The sequence below is a fragment of the Podarcis filfolensis genome (genome assembly GCF_964270895.1).
Source record: "Podarcis filfolensis genome assembly, chromosome: 2".
NCBI classification, from domain to species: Eukaryota; Metazoa; Chordata; class Lepidosauria; order Squamata; family Lacertidae; genus Podarcis; species Podarcis filfolensis.
Window position 1 is genome coordinate 89827511 of NC_139605.1, and position 16842 is coordinate 89844352.

Below are 16842 nucleotides of genomic sequence, written 5' to 3' on the forward strand. Positions count from 1 at the left end.
TTCCCTCTTTCCCCTGCTCCAAAACTTAAGCAGCAGCAGACTGGAAAACAATGACTGCAATGGAAGTTTTCCATAAATGTTTCTGCTCTTTTCAAAATGGGAACTTCTGGCAACCTCCCAAAAATCCAGCATATCCCCAATACTGTATCATATGCCAACCAAGAAGAGCAGGAAAGGCAAGGAAACATTGACGAGAACAGGCATGCTAGAGCTTGTTCATACTCACCAACTAGTTCTTGGGGATCTCTCTTCTCCAGTTCTGAAAAGTCCTAAACAAAGAGAAAAGCAAAAGTTGTAAGTACAATAAGCCCTTTAAAAGGTATGTACTAGCCAATCCTACCCTGCAAATTACAGGTGGGGAACCAGTGGCTCTTCAGATGTTACTGATTTACAAAGTTCTCCCATCATCCCTGACCACTGACCATTTTGACAGGGACCAATGGGAATTAAGAGTCCAGGCACATTTCAAAAGTTACAAGCTCCCCACCACTGCTGTGAACATGCTTTAAATACTTACATTATACGAAGACTTTTATAGTATGCATGTGTCACAAAGACACAACTGAAAAACTTTGAGAAGAGCACTATATATTTCGACTGAATTGCAAATATGCTATAACTCAGTTTCAAATTGGATCACATAACAAGGCACATTGGGCTGGTTCACACACACACACTGTAAAACCATGTTTTAATGCTATGTCCATGAGCCAGAGACAGCCTGCCTTGGACCTCTACTCTCTTGAGGGACGGAAGAAACACCTTCACTAATGTTTCATTTCACTTTCAAAGTATTCTGGCTTATTATGTATGTGCCAACCCAGTATCTAGCAACTGCACCTCTCACAGCAATCAATACCTATGATTCCAGAGAACTATTTTTACTCCAAGACAACTGTGGTTAGAGCCCTCATGTCACTATATTGTCAGAAACATGGCTAAAGTTAATGCAATGTATTTTCTCAAGTAGGTGGCTGCCCTCACCCAAATATTCCATCATTTAAATAATGGATGTCCTCCGTTTCTATCCAAAATAGTGACAGAATTATTAGATTAGATTGTGGGGGCAAATAGAAAGGACAGAAGTGTTGTTGCATCCGCAGAGGTATCTCTGCCAGTGGGAAAACTTGATTGGATACAACTTTATGTGCATATTCTTGTTGATAAAACACTAATTAGTCAAAACAGTGAATCTGGAAGTGTACTAAGAGGAAAAGGTCGGTTTCAAGACCAATTAACTTAGCTCCTTTAATACAGAGTCAAAGGGACACCCACAAGAACTGCACCTTCACATTTGCATAGAGTGGCAGACCAAGGAGGTCTTGAAAGGGAAGGTTTTATACCCAGGATACTCCTGAGAAATTAAGTCACGGCAGATTATGAGAAGCCAGAAGTGTCAGGATGAGGGATGCAAGGCAAACAAAGAGAAAGGGCAAGCATCAAGAAGCACAAGTTCCTATTAAATTAACCTTAGACAAAAAGAAGCAGACATTGGGAGCTCCATCCTCTCTTCATCAAGCAAGTCTTTCGTAATTTGCCAAGACTCTGCCTGAATGCCCACAGGTCCTTAAACACTGATCCTATTCATTCAAGTAGACAAATGCTGCCTGCTTGTTGGCTAGCAATGCAACTGTGCTACTATAGTTCCCTTTTCAATTTTAGGTGGGCAAAAGTAATGGCTTTTTGGGAAGCCAGGGTTCAGTTAGCTAGTTTGGAAATCTGCTCTGCCAAATCCAAGATGGCAATGTACACATTTCTAAATGCCCATAGTGTCCCTAGGCCGGCCTTAGGGGATTACAAGTTCGTGCTTTGTTTTTTTCGTATCACTAGCAACAGTGAAGGGGTTTTTACAGCCCCTTTGCTAAAGAACACTATGTAGCTACAAGAAGGGGGGGGGTCATAAAACTCTCGTCTAGCTTTTGTTTTTTTTGCAAAGGTGCAGTGAACTGGGCTGCTATTTCTTCCTAAGGCTGCAAAGGCATTCTTCAAAATAGTCTGCCATGTGGAAACTTATGCACAATGAACTGATGAATAATTAGAACTGCTTTCGCTAAAAGATTTATTTAAAAGCAGAATGTAAGAGGAGCTTGCTGGATCAGGCCAGTGGTGCATCTAGTTCAGCATCCCTGTTCTCACAACAGCCAACCAGATGCCTGTGGGAAGTCCAAAAGCACAACCTGAGCGCAACAGCACTCTCTGCACTTTTGTTGAGTGGCAACTGACATTCAGAGGCATACTGCCTAGGAGAGTGGAGGTAAACATAACCATTGTAGCTAGTAAGCATAGAAAGCCTTATACTTCATGACATTTATATCCAAGTAAAGGTAATGAATATATGATAGAAGAAGTGGATTTATATTGATGTTGAACTTTATAGAGGTGATCAAGCTGGGGGGGGGACTGCATGTCAGAGAGCCATCTGACATCTCCAGGCTGCCTTTGAAATAGGGCTGCAACATGAATAAAGGTGTTTTAATTAATTAATGGCAAGATTTTAGTTCATTAACACACAGAACTATTTTTAGTACATATACACTTTAAGTTAATATTTCTGATGGAAAAATAGAAACTTGTGTCCTGCCTGCACTCTTGCTTTTGGCTTCAATTTGAAGCACTGAAACTATAGGAAAGTATCAAATGTCCAAACAGAGAACTATGCAATATTAGAAAAACACAGATACATAGCTATCTATGTGTGTGATTTTGGAAAGTTACCAGTATATGGTTTTCCAGTAGACCAACTATAGTTCATAAGTGCCTACAAAGTCTTCAAAATCCTTGTTTTAAAGGAAGACTTTCACCAATGAATGGCACATTATGAGAATCCTGGAAGCTGTAGTTCACCCCTCAGAGGGCTACAATTTGCAGCACCCTTAAACTACAGTTCCCAGGAATCTTTGGGGGAAGTCATGTGCTTTGAATGTATGGTTTGTGCGCAGCTGTAGACTTCACGGCCTTGGGGTATATCGGAGGCACTCGTCACAATGAAGTAAACAGGCCCTGCTGAGTAATCAACCATCAAGTGCTCATTTTGCCCAGAGGATATGAATCCTGCTTACTGCAGAGTGAGGTGTGCCCAGTGCTTCATGACTGAACTAGCTCAATGCTGTTTTCATGCCTCTCATTACTACATGGAATCATTTTAGAACATTAAGTAAATCACAGTAAATCAGAGCCATGGTGTCTCTTGTCCTGGAGGTAGTATTTAACCATCAAAACGAGCAGCTAGATACCCGTATGCTCCATGAATCTGTCAAATCCATTTTTAATGCCACCTAAGTTGGTGGCCATTGCTAAATTTTGCAGAAGTAAATGCCATAGTTTAGCTATATGCTGTGTGAAGCGTTACTTCCTGAATCTCCCACTATTAAGCAAATGAGCACCTCTATTATGCTCCCCCTTATTCACCCCTCCCAATGAATTTAAAAGCTCCAAACTTTTCTTCACACAGAAGTTGTTCCAGGACCCTAGTCACTTTGGTTGCTGTTTCCTGCATCTCTTTCAGTTCTACAATAGCCTTCCTGAGATGTGTGGACCACAGCTGTACACTGCTTCCCTCTTAAATGAGTGGACAGTCAAATCTAGACCACTGCAATATATCATCCAACTCAGAAGCACTTGCAGCAGAATCAAGTGGTGCCTTCATCAAGGCAAGAGTGTTTTTCCTTCTTTTTCACACATGGCTCTAGCAGCTAAGTCTCCTAGGTTTCAAGCCTTATAAAACCTGTATCCCTGTGCCAAATAAGACTATCAAAATTTATGTAATACATGGAATAATAAATGCTATTGTACATAGTGAGTGTGTGGCAGTAGCAGAGATGAATGATCCTATGAATCATGGGATAGCTCTGTCGGTAGAGTATGAGAGTCTTAATCTCAGGGTTGTGGGTTCAAGACATTGGACAGAAGATTCCTGCATTGCAGAGGGTTGGACTAGATGACCTTTGTGGTCCCATTCCAACTCTACAGGTCTATGATTCTATGGACTTCACAAGGTGCAGATATTATAATGTGAAATATTTAAACAGCACTTTCCCCAGACTTGGCTCAGATTTTTCAGTATAAAGGTTCATCTGTCACAAAAAAGGGAAAGCACTGCTTTATTCAGAGGTACAAAATATGAGAGGGTATTAGTGCAGAGTAGGACTGAGAATGTCATTAAAATGACTACAGTGAATATCAGAAGAGGAAGGTTTTTAAATTACTACTTTCAAATTTCCAAATTTCTCTGAGATAGAGGTATCACAAACCTAGGGACACAAATGGAACCCACAGCTATACGTGAACACCCTCAGCATAATGAAAGGTCATGCAAATGTTAGGATGTCATCAATCATCTTTGGATCTCACTCAGGAGCAGTACAGAACAAGACAATCTTTTGTTATCGTAACCTTGAGTTCTGGAATGTTGTGGGTGTCTGATGGGAGAACGGGTCAAGTTAAATGTATACTTCTTCTAAACAAGCTGTGCTGTCAACCACTCTAACCAAATCAGTTTGCAAATAAAGGCTAGGTTATTCGGCCGCTGGCTACCTTGCATCATCAGGAAAATATCCCAGACAGACGGTAAGAACAGCCAACCTTTTGCACTTTTGTAAACCAAGGTCAATCATAGCACTTCTGTCCTATCTGATAATTGATATGGCATGACAGCAAGGCCAGAGCAATCAATAAAAGCTGCTTTGAACTTTGACAGGACCTTACAGAAACAGTACAGGTTGTACATGCTGCCCAAGATTTCTAGTGGTAGTGGTGACTCATTGCAAGCTTTAGGTCAAATGGATCAAGTTTGAAGTTGTGTGCTCCTACTACATGTTTTGCTACTGGAAAGCAACCAAAAAACCTTCCCCAAAACACAAGCAGCTCAATAATGGTCTGGTTCACATTAACACTAAATCATGGTTTAGAACTATCATGACCAAAGTCCCAATCCTATCCTCCACCTGCCTCTCCTCTTGAATTATTTTGTTTCACTTCCTGGCTTGTCCCAACATATGAAGCAAAGAGGCAAACTAGATTATGAATCTGGTTTATTTCAAAACTAACCTGGATTTGTTTTAAACCTCTAAACTCTGCTTTGTAGTCAAGGACAAGCCAAAATTCATGGAAAGTGAAGCCAAATGTTACAGGAGTACAGGAGGAGAGGAGGGTGGGGGCCTGCAGCATTGCTTGGACTCGTTCCAGCTCTTGCACTAAAACATGACCTGGTGTTATGTGCAACCTGGATCATTTCCTTCTTCATAGTCAGCCTTGACTATCTCATCTTTAGGATATCGGAGTTACTGAAAAATGCCACTTGTCACAGATAGCAGTTTAAGTTTCTCTTTGCAATCATGAGCTATCACAACTTTTAAGTACACGGATTCTCAGTAAGTTAAATATCGCCTGCAAGTTCAAGTTATAGAGCATGTGTGCAGGAATTTGCATGGTAGTCCATAACAGTAATTCTAGACAAAGGAATTTATTATGCACCTGACAGTACCAAATCTGTAACTAAGCTATTAATTCAAGCTATCACAACATATTAATACTATCAATTCTGAAACACTAAAGTTTTTTTTCATTTTTAAGCTAGCTATATTTATGAAGCTGAGAGGGCCGAAGAAAGAGGCTTGGACTCAAAGCCACATCCTCCAGTATTTTCAAAGGATCAGTAGTTACAGCAACTGCTTTAAGAACATGAACAAATATCTATCACCTGAAATTATGACAATAGGTGATTGACAAGTGGGTGGTCTCACCAACCTATCAATTGTGGCCCACAGGGAGTTGTACAGCTTTATGCACTTTCCCACATAAACAGAAGAAACAGGACAGGAGTTCTAGATATGATAATGGCAATGTTTGTCGTTTACATAGTTCTTTGCTAAGTCACCAGGAGATGTTCTTCAGACTATCCAGCAAATTTTCTATTAAAAAGGAAGATATGCTAGCGATAATAAAAAATGTTAAAAAGTAGAATCTACATGTTCAAAACTTGACTGATTAAAAGGCAACATCTATACAAGATGAGGAACATATACAAAGGCCTGTAAGTAGCTAATGTTCTCAACCTGTCAGACTTCTTGGCTTTAATGTATATGTAAATTGCTGTACATATATACAATTTAATAACAGATTATTACTTCAGAGGAAGGGCAAGAACCCCCAATCCAATCTAGAAATCCACCAGGATTCAGGAAACTAACATGCAAGGTGAGAACTGCATGACAAACTATTTTCATCTATTGAAAATTATATGGCATACATTAACTTCAATACATTGTGCCAATTTCAGTCTGCATGGAGCTGTGGGAGAGTAAAAGCAGGAAGTTTTCCTGTCCAACAATGAGGGTGGGAGGAAAAATACTGGGAGAAGGCCCAAAACAAACCACACTTCCCATGGATGTATCCTGTTTGCCAGCTTCGTGACAAGCCCGTAGGACAAATGCCAAACTTAAGATGAGAAACTATTTTTTTTCTGGGGGGAAATATTAGGAAGCTGAGCAGGTTACATTGTGGATTCTGCTAAAGGTAAAGGGAGAAATTCATGTATACCTCTGTAAATAAATCCCTTTTTCCAGATTCCTGCATGACAACTATATTTATTTTGCAGAGGCGAGAACAAAAAAAATATTATCCCAGCTGCAAACAGGAAGGAACATCAATATATGAGGAGTCAACTCCTCAGATTGTAATCTTTTCGATCTTAACATAACAGAAAGCAGATGTCTTTAATTTTGCCTTTTACCTTTAAGCTATATTAACACTGTATAAATCCACTGAACTAGTACGGTAGGCACCCAAACAAACAACATTTGGCAAACCAGAAGTCAACTGAATCATGAAGTGTTTTTAAACACACGGGAGTCCTTAAATACCCTAACACTGAATGTCAGGTCCAGTCACCTGTCATCAACTACTAGCTTTTTTTAGGATTGAAGTTTACCCCAAAGTTGTTGAGCTTCAGAGCTGAAAGCAGCTACAGAAATTGTGGCTCATCGTTTCTGTCCCCCCCAGTGAACATTTTATTAAGATTTTCTGAGTAAGTTGCATATGAAGTTTCTACTATACAATTACCAACAACATCCCCTCCCTGTACCCTGCTTGATTTGTTTGTCTTGTTCAACATCTAGACTAAGGAAGAGTTTATTTGCTGGCCCACTGTTTGGATACCTCAGTGGGTTAGAGTGTAGTGCTAACAATACCAAGGTTGCAGGTTTGATCCCTGTAAGGGACCAGCTGCACATTCCTGTATTGCAGGGGGCTGGACTACATGATCCTCAAGATCCCTCCCAACAAGATTCTATGAGATACCATATTTTTCACTCTATAGGATGCACCCGACCATAGGACGCAGCTTGTTTTAGAGGGGAAGAAGAAGAAGAAAATCTCCCCCTATCTGCGCAGCGCCCCTTCAGCGAAGCGGCAGGAGAAACGGAGCCCCTTCCATTTCTCCTCCCGCTTAGCCGAAGGGGCGCTGCGCCTTAGCTGAAGGGGCACCTACCCTTCAGCGAAAAGAACCCGAAGCCTCCGAAGCGCAGCAGGAGCTCCCACTGCACTCCGAAGCTCCCACTGCGCACCGACCCCTCTCGCTCTCCAGGCTTCAGCGAAAGCAACACAAAGCCTCCAGAGCGCAGCGGGAGCACTTCCACTGGGCTTTGGAGGCTTCATGTTGCTATGACTGAAGCCAAGGAGCCTGCATTCGCTCCATAAGACGCACACACATTTCCCCTTAATTTTTGGAAGGGAAAATGTGCGTCTTATAGAGCGAAAAATACGGTACTTTCTGGCTTTTAGTCAGAAAATGGTATGCTACAATTGAATTTTGTTAAGTATGTTTAGGAACATTTATAATTAAGAACTGTAGGTTTTTACAGTCTTGCTCAGGCAGGGTGCCAACACTACAGTTCCCCAGGGTTTCTCAATTTTCAGCTAGTTGCTATTAATGCTTCATGCAGCATGCTCTCCATATCTTGAACAGAAATCCCACTCACTAGTAATGTGCAGTATTTGAACAGCTAATAGTGGCTGGCTTAAACAGAAAGGGAAAAACACCTTTCCTTAGGAAGCACTAGAGCAGGGGTCAGCAAAAGTTTTCAGCAGGGGACCGGTCTACTGTCCCTCAGACCTTGTGGGGGGCCAGACTATATTTTGGTGGGGGGAAATGAACAAATTCCTATGCCCCACAAATAACCCAGAGATGCATTTTAAATAAAAGGACACATTCTACTCATGTAAAAACATGCTGTTTCCCAGACAATCTGTGGGCCGGATTTAGAAGCCGATTAGGCCGGATCTGGCCCCTGGGCCTTAGTTTGCCTACCCATGCACTAGAGAGCCTCTTTGGATTAAAAAAGCAACTGAATTCATCCCAAGACCTTTTCTCACAAGAGGCACTCACCTCTATGGTACTTTTGTTTAGTGGCATGTGGATGAACACACTCATGGTCTGACAAGTCTCAATTTGCCCTGGGAACAGCCATTTCCTGCAGAGAGGTAACTTTTTTTGATGACGTGAGATGCGGAAACTGACTAGATGCAGTGTTCACTTTTAACCTGGGTCCTAAGATAGGTTTTGACATGCTTAATATACAAAATGGTTTTTGGTTTGTTTTTTAATGCAAGAATGTCAACAGTCACGGAATAGCAATGAAAGAACAGTGCCCATCTAGCTCAAGTCATCAGGTCTCTCAGCAAGGGGCATTTGGGAAGGGTAGGTTTTTTTTCTTCTGGCAGCTAACACAATCTAAAATACCCTTCCCTCCCATTTGAAAGCCACACCACACCCATGTCGACAATCTGTGGTATTCAACACTTGAGGGAGTCAGGGGTTTGTTGCAGCTTGCACTCCTGCTGTGGGAAGAACAAGCAGACACGTAATGGACATGTCTCATCTTCCAAACAGCTAACCAAAGCTGTTCTACAAAGGTCCTAGGAAGCTTCATTCCCTCATTCACTTTTATAGTATAAATAACTGGGCAGAAAGAAGTAATGAAGGAGACAGAGACTTTGTTCTGGGTTTCCTTTTTTTTGCTCCTGTCTGGATTAACCATTAAACCCACTACATTAGGCTTAGATGCATGAGGGACAACCATATGTTACTTTCTAGACCAGACACTAACTAGGTTTTGCTAAGAGGGTTACTTTGAGAAGCAAATGGTTGTGCCAAAGTGGTACCCCTACTCCCAGAAATGACCTGCTGGAAAGTTCTACTAGTACACCTCCTATTTCCACCTATACCCCTCTTGCATCTGGATTGGTAGCTGGTAGGATAATTTGACACAGAGACTGGCAGTTGGTGATTCCTATAGCCTATCAGTGGTTTTCTAACCTTGACTCACAATAGACAGTGCATGACTCACACTGTGCCCCTCATTCCTCTTGGCATTTTAAGTAACCAAATGAATACCTCTTCCTGTTAAAGACCAGGGGTGGCAATTTATGATGCATTATTTGCAGACTTTAGTCCTTGGCACAGGATCCGACAACAGAATAAAGGATCTAGAGAATCTTCGCTCTTTCCAAAGGGCAAGAGACAGTTCAAACTACTTGCCTTTTTGTCAAAGATCATGACTATACTGTACAAAAGCAGCATGCCATTGGGAATGGGGGTAAAGAGGAGAGAGGGTATGGCAACAACCTGATCTTTCACATCTTACACTGAACTCCCACCAGAGCTAAAGCCAAATACCAAAGTTAGTGAGAAGTCAACATGGCTTCTTAGAGTATCACTGGAAGTAATGTTCAGGAAAAAGTATTTTGGTGTTGCAAATTCAATACTGTTTAAATTTAGAACTCTAACATGGCAGCATTCTAACCAAATCTGGAAAGGGGCATAAATAGAAGGAGCTCCTCAAAGGATTTTAAGTGTTTTAAAGCACACAGGCAAGTGTCAAAGGCTCACTTGAAAAGGGCAGGGCACTGTGTATTAACTTGCTCATATCAGCGTAGTCAGATTAGTAATCATGGGCAAAGTTAATTATTCCTCTGTGAACATTACCTGGATGACTTAAGCAGAAGGAATGATCTCACTTGTTACCTCTTGTAGTTTACCTATATTCAAACTTAGAACCAGAATCCTTGAGGAGAGTTCTCTGCAAGAGACACACTTTAAGGTGCATATTCTGTAGTTACCTTTTCAGATTTTTATATTCAATGCATTCAGTGACTGGAATTCTTTTAGAAGTCTAACTGGGACAATTTCTTTAAAAAGGAGAGGTGGAAACAAATTGCTGCCCTTATACTCATGAAGATTCCACTTCCCAGGACCCACTGAAAATCAGCTCCGGGTGGTAGACCCTCCAGAACAGAATGGGGCGGCGAAGAAAAGCGTCCTCTCTTTTATGGAGTGCGCACACAATCTATTCAAGCTCATGGAAAACTTTACTTCCTTGATACCAAAGATTTCCAGAGCTAAGGAAACATAGCAGGATTTTTTTGGGGGTAAAATAAGTCTGGAACTTGCCTTTTAATGCTACCTACCTTCCTGACCTTTGAATCTTAGTTTGTATTCATCCACAGGTCATTGTCACTGCTATTCTGGGGGAGGAAAGGCCACAGGGAAAGGGGAACCAGGGAGTGTATCATAGCATTTTGTGACAGGCATTTGGCCACTGTGAGAACATTTAGAAACCAGATGGGCCTTCAGCAGGACTCTTCTTATGAATTATGAGAGAAATTACATATGCAATTTTCTTCCTGGAAAGATTGATAATTGGGCATTTCCACCATACATGAATAAAGTCAGCCCCATTACTAGCCATACACCCAACACTTACTACCCTTATCTGGACAGATTTAGCCAATATGGAATTACCGTATTTTTTCGTGTGTAAGACACCCCCATGTATAAGACGTCCCCTATTTTTGGGGACTCAGATTTAAGAAAATCCACTATTGGCACTATACATGTATAAGATGCCCCCTAATTTTTGATATTATTTTTTAGAGGGAAATTATTTTTTAGAGGGAAAACCTAGTACACAGAAAAATATGGTACAGTGGTGCCTCACAAGACGAAATGAATCCGTTCCGCGAGTCTCTTCGTCTTGCGGTTTTTTCGTCTTGCGAAGCACGGCTATTAGCGGCTTAGCGGCTATTAGCGGCTTAGCGGCTTTAAGAAAAAGGAAACAAACTCGCAAGAACTCTCAAGACGTTTCGTCTTGCGAAGCAAGCCCATAGGGAAATTCGTCTTGCGGAACGACTCAAAAAACGGAAAACTCTTTCGTCTTGCGCGTTTTTCGTCTTGCGAGGCATTCATCTTGCGAGGTACCACTGTATATGCCACTAATAAAGCAGTTTATAATTTTCTTTTATATTAACATTATCTAGAACATGCTCTCTACATTGCATTTAACATATCTCAGTCTAAGTGCTAGTTGAAATATTATCTCCATTTCTTTGCCCATAGTTGAAAATAATTACATTAAAGAAATATCTAGGGAGAAAATGGTTCTATAACACCCCCAGATTGACATGATGGATGCTATGCAGTGATTGTAGTTTATTACTGCTGCATTTTTTACTGAATCAAGGTAACATTGTCAAAGGAATTGTGACATCTTTCTGCTCTATCCAGAGCCTCCTTTTTAAAAAGACTCTGGCCTACTTTAACTAGCCTTGCCCTGGGGGCTTAAGAGGAAATCACTGTTTGACATCAATGTCTGAGCTTGAAAAGCTTACTGGAACATGCTGTTCACATATGCAATGTGGCTGTAAAGTCTTCTGTCAAGTTTCAACTATATTATCTATAGCAACATCGACAAGAGCAGCACAAGTCCCAAAAATGAAAGAATATTGTGGTAGCCTTTTATGAACACACAGCAGCTTAATACAACCTATAGTAGCTTAACTTGGATAAATCCACCTGGAAGAACAGTGACACCTTCTGGTGTACTATTGAACAGACAGCGTGATTCTGAATATAAGTAAGGGCTCTCAACCCAGTTAAGAGATTTAAGTTGTACTGCATAACAGATAATCAAGTAACCAGCCCAGAAAATGTTATGATGTAACTACAGGACAAGAAGGAACTCAAAGGGCACGCACAGCGCTCCACATGCACGAACTATCAAAAGTGGTATTTGATTCAGTGACAGGAAGAGAAAAACAGTATTGCACCACCACATTACACAGAATGTAGGAGGCCAAACAAGACCATTTAAATGGCCTGTTTGTACATATGAAGTAGTTTTGGAATGTGGTACACAGCATTTAATATTCGCTAGGCACATTTTGCCCTTGGCTATTGGCCACTTGCGACCAAGTGAAGATTCCTTGGTGCCAGGATGGCACCTGAAATCATCACCTGGGGGTGCATCCCTGGGGATCCTTGGATCTTGATTGCTTTCATACACTAGCAACACATCCTGTATAATTCTATTCGTTATATTTGATCTGCACAATCAGAATGAATTTCAGGGACCAAAAAAGTTGTATTGGTGGGGGGAAAGAGACTTTTGAGCCATCAGGCCCCCATATGGCAACAAGGCATTCCCTTTTGGTGACTGTAAAGGTAAAGGTAAAGGTACCCCTGCCCATACGGGCCAGTCTTGACAGACTCTAGGGTTGTGCGCCCATATCACTTAAGAGGCCAGGCGCCAGCGCTGTCCGGAGACACTTCCGGGTCACGTGGCCAGCGTGACGAAGCTGCATCTGGCGAGCCAGCGCAGCACTGGTGACTGTAACCCTGGTTTAAAGAGCCATTTGGCACCTAGCTTATATATCTGAGTTTCTAACACCACTAGTATGGCATAATGTCGATGCTTCTATACATTCAATGTAGTATCTATATGGCACATGTAGTGCAGCACATGCTTGCCATGCAAAAGGTCCCAGGTTTCATTCGTGGCCCTCCAGAAAAAATGAAAAACCCTACTTAAATTAGTCCCTTGACTCTGTGTGTTAAACCACAGAGCCTAGGACTTGCTGATCAGAAGGTCCCATTGCTCAGTCCCTGCTCCTGCCAACCTAGCAGTTTGAAAGCACATCAAAGTGCAAGTAGATAAATAGGTACTGCTCCGGCGGGAAGGTAAACAGCGTTTCCATGCGCTGCTCTAGTTCACCAGAAGCGGCTTAATCATACTGCCCACATGACCCGGAAGCTGTACGCCGGCTCCCTTGGCCAATAAAGCGAGATGAGCGCTGCAACCTCAGAGTCGGCCACAACTGGACCTAATGGTCGAGGTCCCTTTACCTTTACCTTACTTAAATTAGTGGATAGCGGGAAAGAAGCTTGCCCAAAGCTCTGGAGAACTACTGACAGAGCAGACAACACCATGCTAGAATATTATGTAAATGAGCAGCTTTATATAAAAAAATTCACAAAATAAACTTAAGAGTTTATGTGGAAAAGATTACATTAGTGTACCATCAGTATAGTTTACCTAGTCAGCATAAAGTTTAGCATGTCAATGCAAGGAATGCCCAAGATTCTGGCCACAGCACAATTCAACATACAATGATAGCTGCTGATCACACTGACATGGCACAGACACTGCTAAATGATGGTCAGAAGACAGGAAGCATACTGTGAAACTGCTCCTGCTCTTCCTTTCCTTGGTTTGCTCTAATATTTTCACCAAGGTTAGTACAAACCAGCAGGCTTGTATCAGGGTCTGCAAATCATCTCTGAACTTTGCTTGGCATCAGTACATACTGCAATGCTACACTTGGGGCAAAACTGGAAAAGAGACTTCCGGAGGCGGCGCGACCGGTAATGGCTGCCTTCTCCGAGTAAGGAGAAGGGAGCTCCGCTGTAAACGGGTCGTCCGCTACGGCGAAGCGGAGACCCATTCAGGAAAACCACAGGTGGCAGAAGCCTGTGGTCTCGGGACCCGGCGGGCGCCAGAAGCAGCCCCCAAAACGCTGAAGGGACCCCGTAAGGGGCTCCGGATCGCGGAGGGGGTAGCGGCGCTGTGGGTCGTTGCGCAAACAGCGAAGTGAAGCCGCGTTGCTGTTGCCGGTCAGCGCTGTCCTTTCTTCCTGCAACTTTTCTGAACTTTGGAAACTACAACCCGTGAGTAAATTTGGACATTGAAAACTTTCTGAAACTTTTGTCAACTTTCTGAAACTTTTTGAGAACTTTATGAAACTTTTAAAACTTTTTTAAAAAGTTGAAATCTGGCTGAAAACGGAGTGAGGATAAGCAGGAAGCCCATCTCCCGCTATACTGAACTTTAAGCAAAGAGCAGGAGGAGTGGAGACAAAAAGTTATGCGTTAACTAAATGCTGGCACCCTGTTAAAGCAGTTTTCTGAGTGAAAGACTTTGAGCTATTGACTTTTGCTGGTCATATTCGGGGTGCATTGATATCCTTCTTCTGTGGCACCAGTGGATTATAAAATAAATAAGAATCTCTGGTGCTGGAGCTGCCTGGATGAGCACCAGTTTGCAACTTTGGATACATTGAATTCAGGTTTTGAAACATTCTGAGTTGGAACTGGATACTTTGAAACTGTTGCAGTCAAGGCACTGTAAGAAACACTGTTTTGTTTTAAGTTTTACTCTGCTAAAAATAATACATTGTGGAGGCGATAGACATGGATTTAAATTTATAAGTCTAACTTGGATTTGATCTTTTCCCTGAAGACGTATTAAGCTCCCTCTAGAGGATTTTGGACTTACAGCAGTGACTTTGTTTTACTTTCCCTTTCCCGGCCTCTGTTTGACTATTGTATCTGGGACTCTGCTTTCTCATGGGAACAACTTGGATTGACCTTGGATTACAGATAACTTTGGAATGAGTGGCGCAAGGAGAAGAGGAAGGACTAAACAAACAACTCTAACTTTATCTGCAGCCTCACAGCGTAGATCTTCTGTGCCGGCCTTGCCTTCCACTTTGCCTCCAGACATAGAGGCGGCCTCCCTAATACAGGCAGGGGAGGGTGAGACAGAGGAGCTGCACCTGGGAGATATGGCTTCAGGGACAAGTAGCTCTGTCTTGGAGAAAATTTTGGAGAAACTGGAGGCTCTGGACAAGAAGGCTGATCTGCATACAGCTAAAATTGAACAGAACACAGAAAGCTTGAATAAGCTGACTGGACAAGTTGCACAGAATGCCCAGTCTATTGGAGAATTAAAGGAGGCTGTAGGTGAAAATCGTAAACTGGCTGAAGATACTAGTCAAAGATTGGAAGAACTTGAGAAAGAAGTAAGACCACTCAGCAAACAAGTTGGAGAACATCAGATTTACTTTTTGATGACAGAACTGCGAAACAGGGAGACCAACTTGAGGATACGGTCAATACCAGAGGTGGAAGAAGATAATTTTATTGAATTTCTAACTAAGGAATTTGCCAAGTTTTGGAAGTTAGAGGAAAAAGACTTTAAAATTGTATCTGCTTTTAGGCTTGGCAGAGTCAGAAGGACAGAGAAGCCCAGAGATTGTTTGATAACACTGAGATCAAAGGAGGAAAGGGACAAGATTTTGGGCCTGCACTACGAAAAGTCACTAGACATTTTGGGCAAGAGAATTGAAATCTACAAGGACATTCCTAAGCAGTTGCTGGACCTTAGATCTAACTACACGGAATTGGCAAGACTGTTGAGAAGCAACGCAATTATCTTCAGGTGGGAGTTTCCACAAGGATTATCCTTTACCTACAGAGGGAGAAAGATCAAAATCAAAACAGTGGAAGATAGAGACAAGTTTTTGGGAGCACACGGAGAAGACCTCCACAAAGGACTTGGATTGCCAGCGCCAGAACTTCCAGGGGAGCCCGCCCCCTCGGATCCTCAAGGATCGGAGAACAAGGTACCACCCCAGAAAGAATAACCAGATCTATCCAGGATGTCTCTGCAGCTTTTGAGCTGGAACATAAATGGCTGTAACAGTCCCGAAAAAAGGTCTAAAATTTTTCATATTTTAAAAAAGGAACAATTGGACATTATATGCTTACAAGAAACACATGTGATTAGGCTCCATAGAAAGGTGTTAATAAATAAAAGGCTTGGTCAAGAATTTATATCATCGGATACAGTTAAAAAGAGAGGTGTAGTGATCTATGCAAAAGAGAGCCTTTCACCAAAATTTCTCTTTAAAGATGAAAGTGGAAGAATCCTCGCAATAGAAGTACAGTATCAAGGAGAAAAAATTTTGATATTAGGAATTTATGCTCCAAATGAAGGAAAATCGGATTTTTATAAGAAGTTGCACGAGACCATGCTGGATTATCTGGATTACAACAACGTCATCATGATGGGGGACATGAACGGGGTCGTATCAACAAATATGGATAAGTCACAGAACCAGAACATTACTAAAGAGGGAAGACTACCTAAGACCTTTTTTGAAATGACTGACAATATGGACTGGGTTGACATCTGGAGAGTTAGAAACCCCCTGGGAAGAGAAGGAACATTCTTTTCTGAAGCTCAACTGACTTGGACACGAATCGACCAAATATGGATAACTAGAAGTCTGGCACCTAAGGTGAGGAAGGTGGAAATCTGCCCCAAAACATGCTCCGACCATAACGCCTTGAGAATGGATATGACATTGATCCCAATCGGCTCCTTTAGATGGAAGATGAATGATGGCCTGTTTAGAGACCAAAGAATTGTAAAGAAGGCCCAAAAAACCTTAAAGGACTATTTTGAGATTAATTTGAACACTACGGTGGAAAAAAGAACTATCTGGGATGCAAGTAAAGCTGTGATGAGAGGGTTCTTGATTCAACAGAATTCCTTAAAGAAAAGACTGCAAAATGAAAAGAAAGATAAAATTCTGGAAAGTATCAAAGAGTTGGAGAAGAAGTTAAGATCTAACCCGAAGTCCCAACCGATTCTGAGAGAAATTAAACTTTATCAGGCGCAATATTCCAAGCTGATAAATCAGGAAATAGAATGGAAGATTAAAACA

At 41.8% G+C, this 16842-nt stretch overlaps 1 protein-coding gene across 2 annotated transcripts in view; it reads right to left on the reverse strand.

Annotated features, from left to right (window-relative positions):
- The window catches only part of SAP30BP (SAP30 binding protein), a 38246-nt gene that overhangs the window by 13382 nt on the left and 8022 nt on the right, over positions 1-16842 (reverse strand). For both annotated transcript variants that reach the window (XM_083598305.1, XM_083598304.1), the window contains one exon: positions 227-269. In XM_083598305.1, coding sequence (XP_083454431.1) covers positions 227-269 — 43 coding nt within the window. The remainder of the gene's footprint in view (positions 1-226; positions 270-16842) is intronic.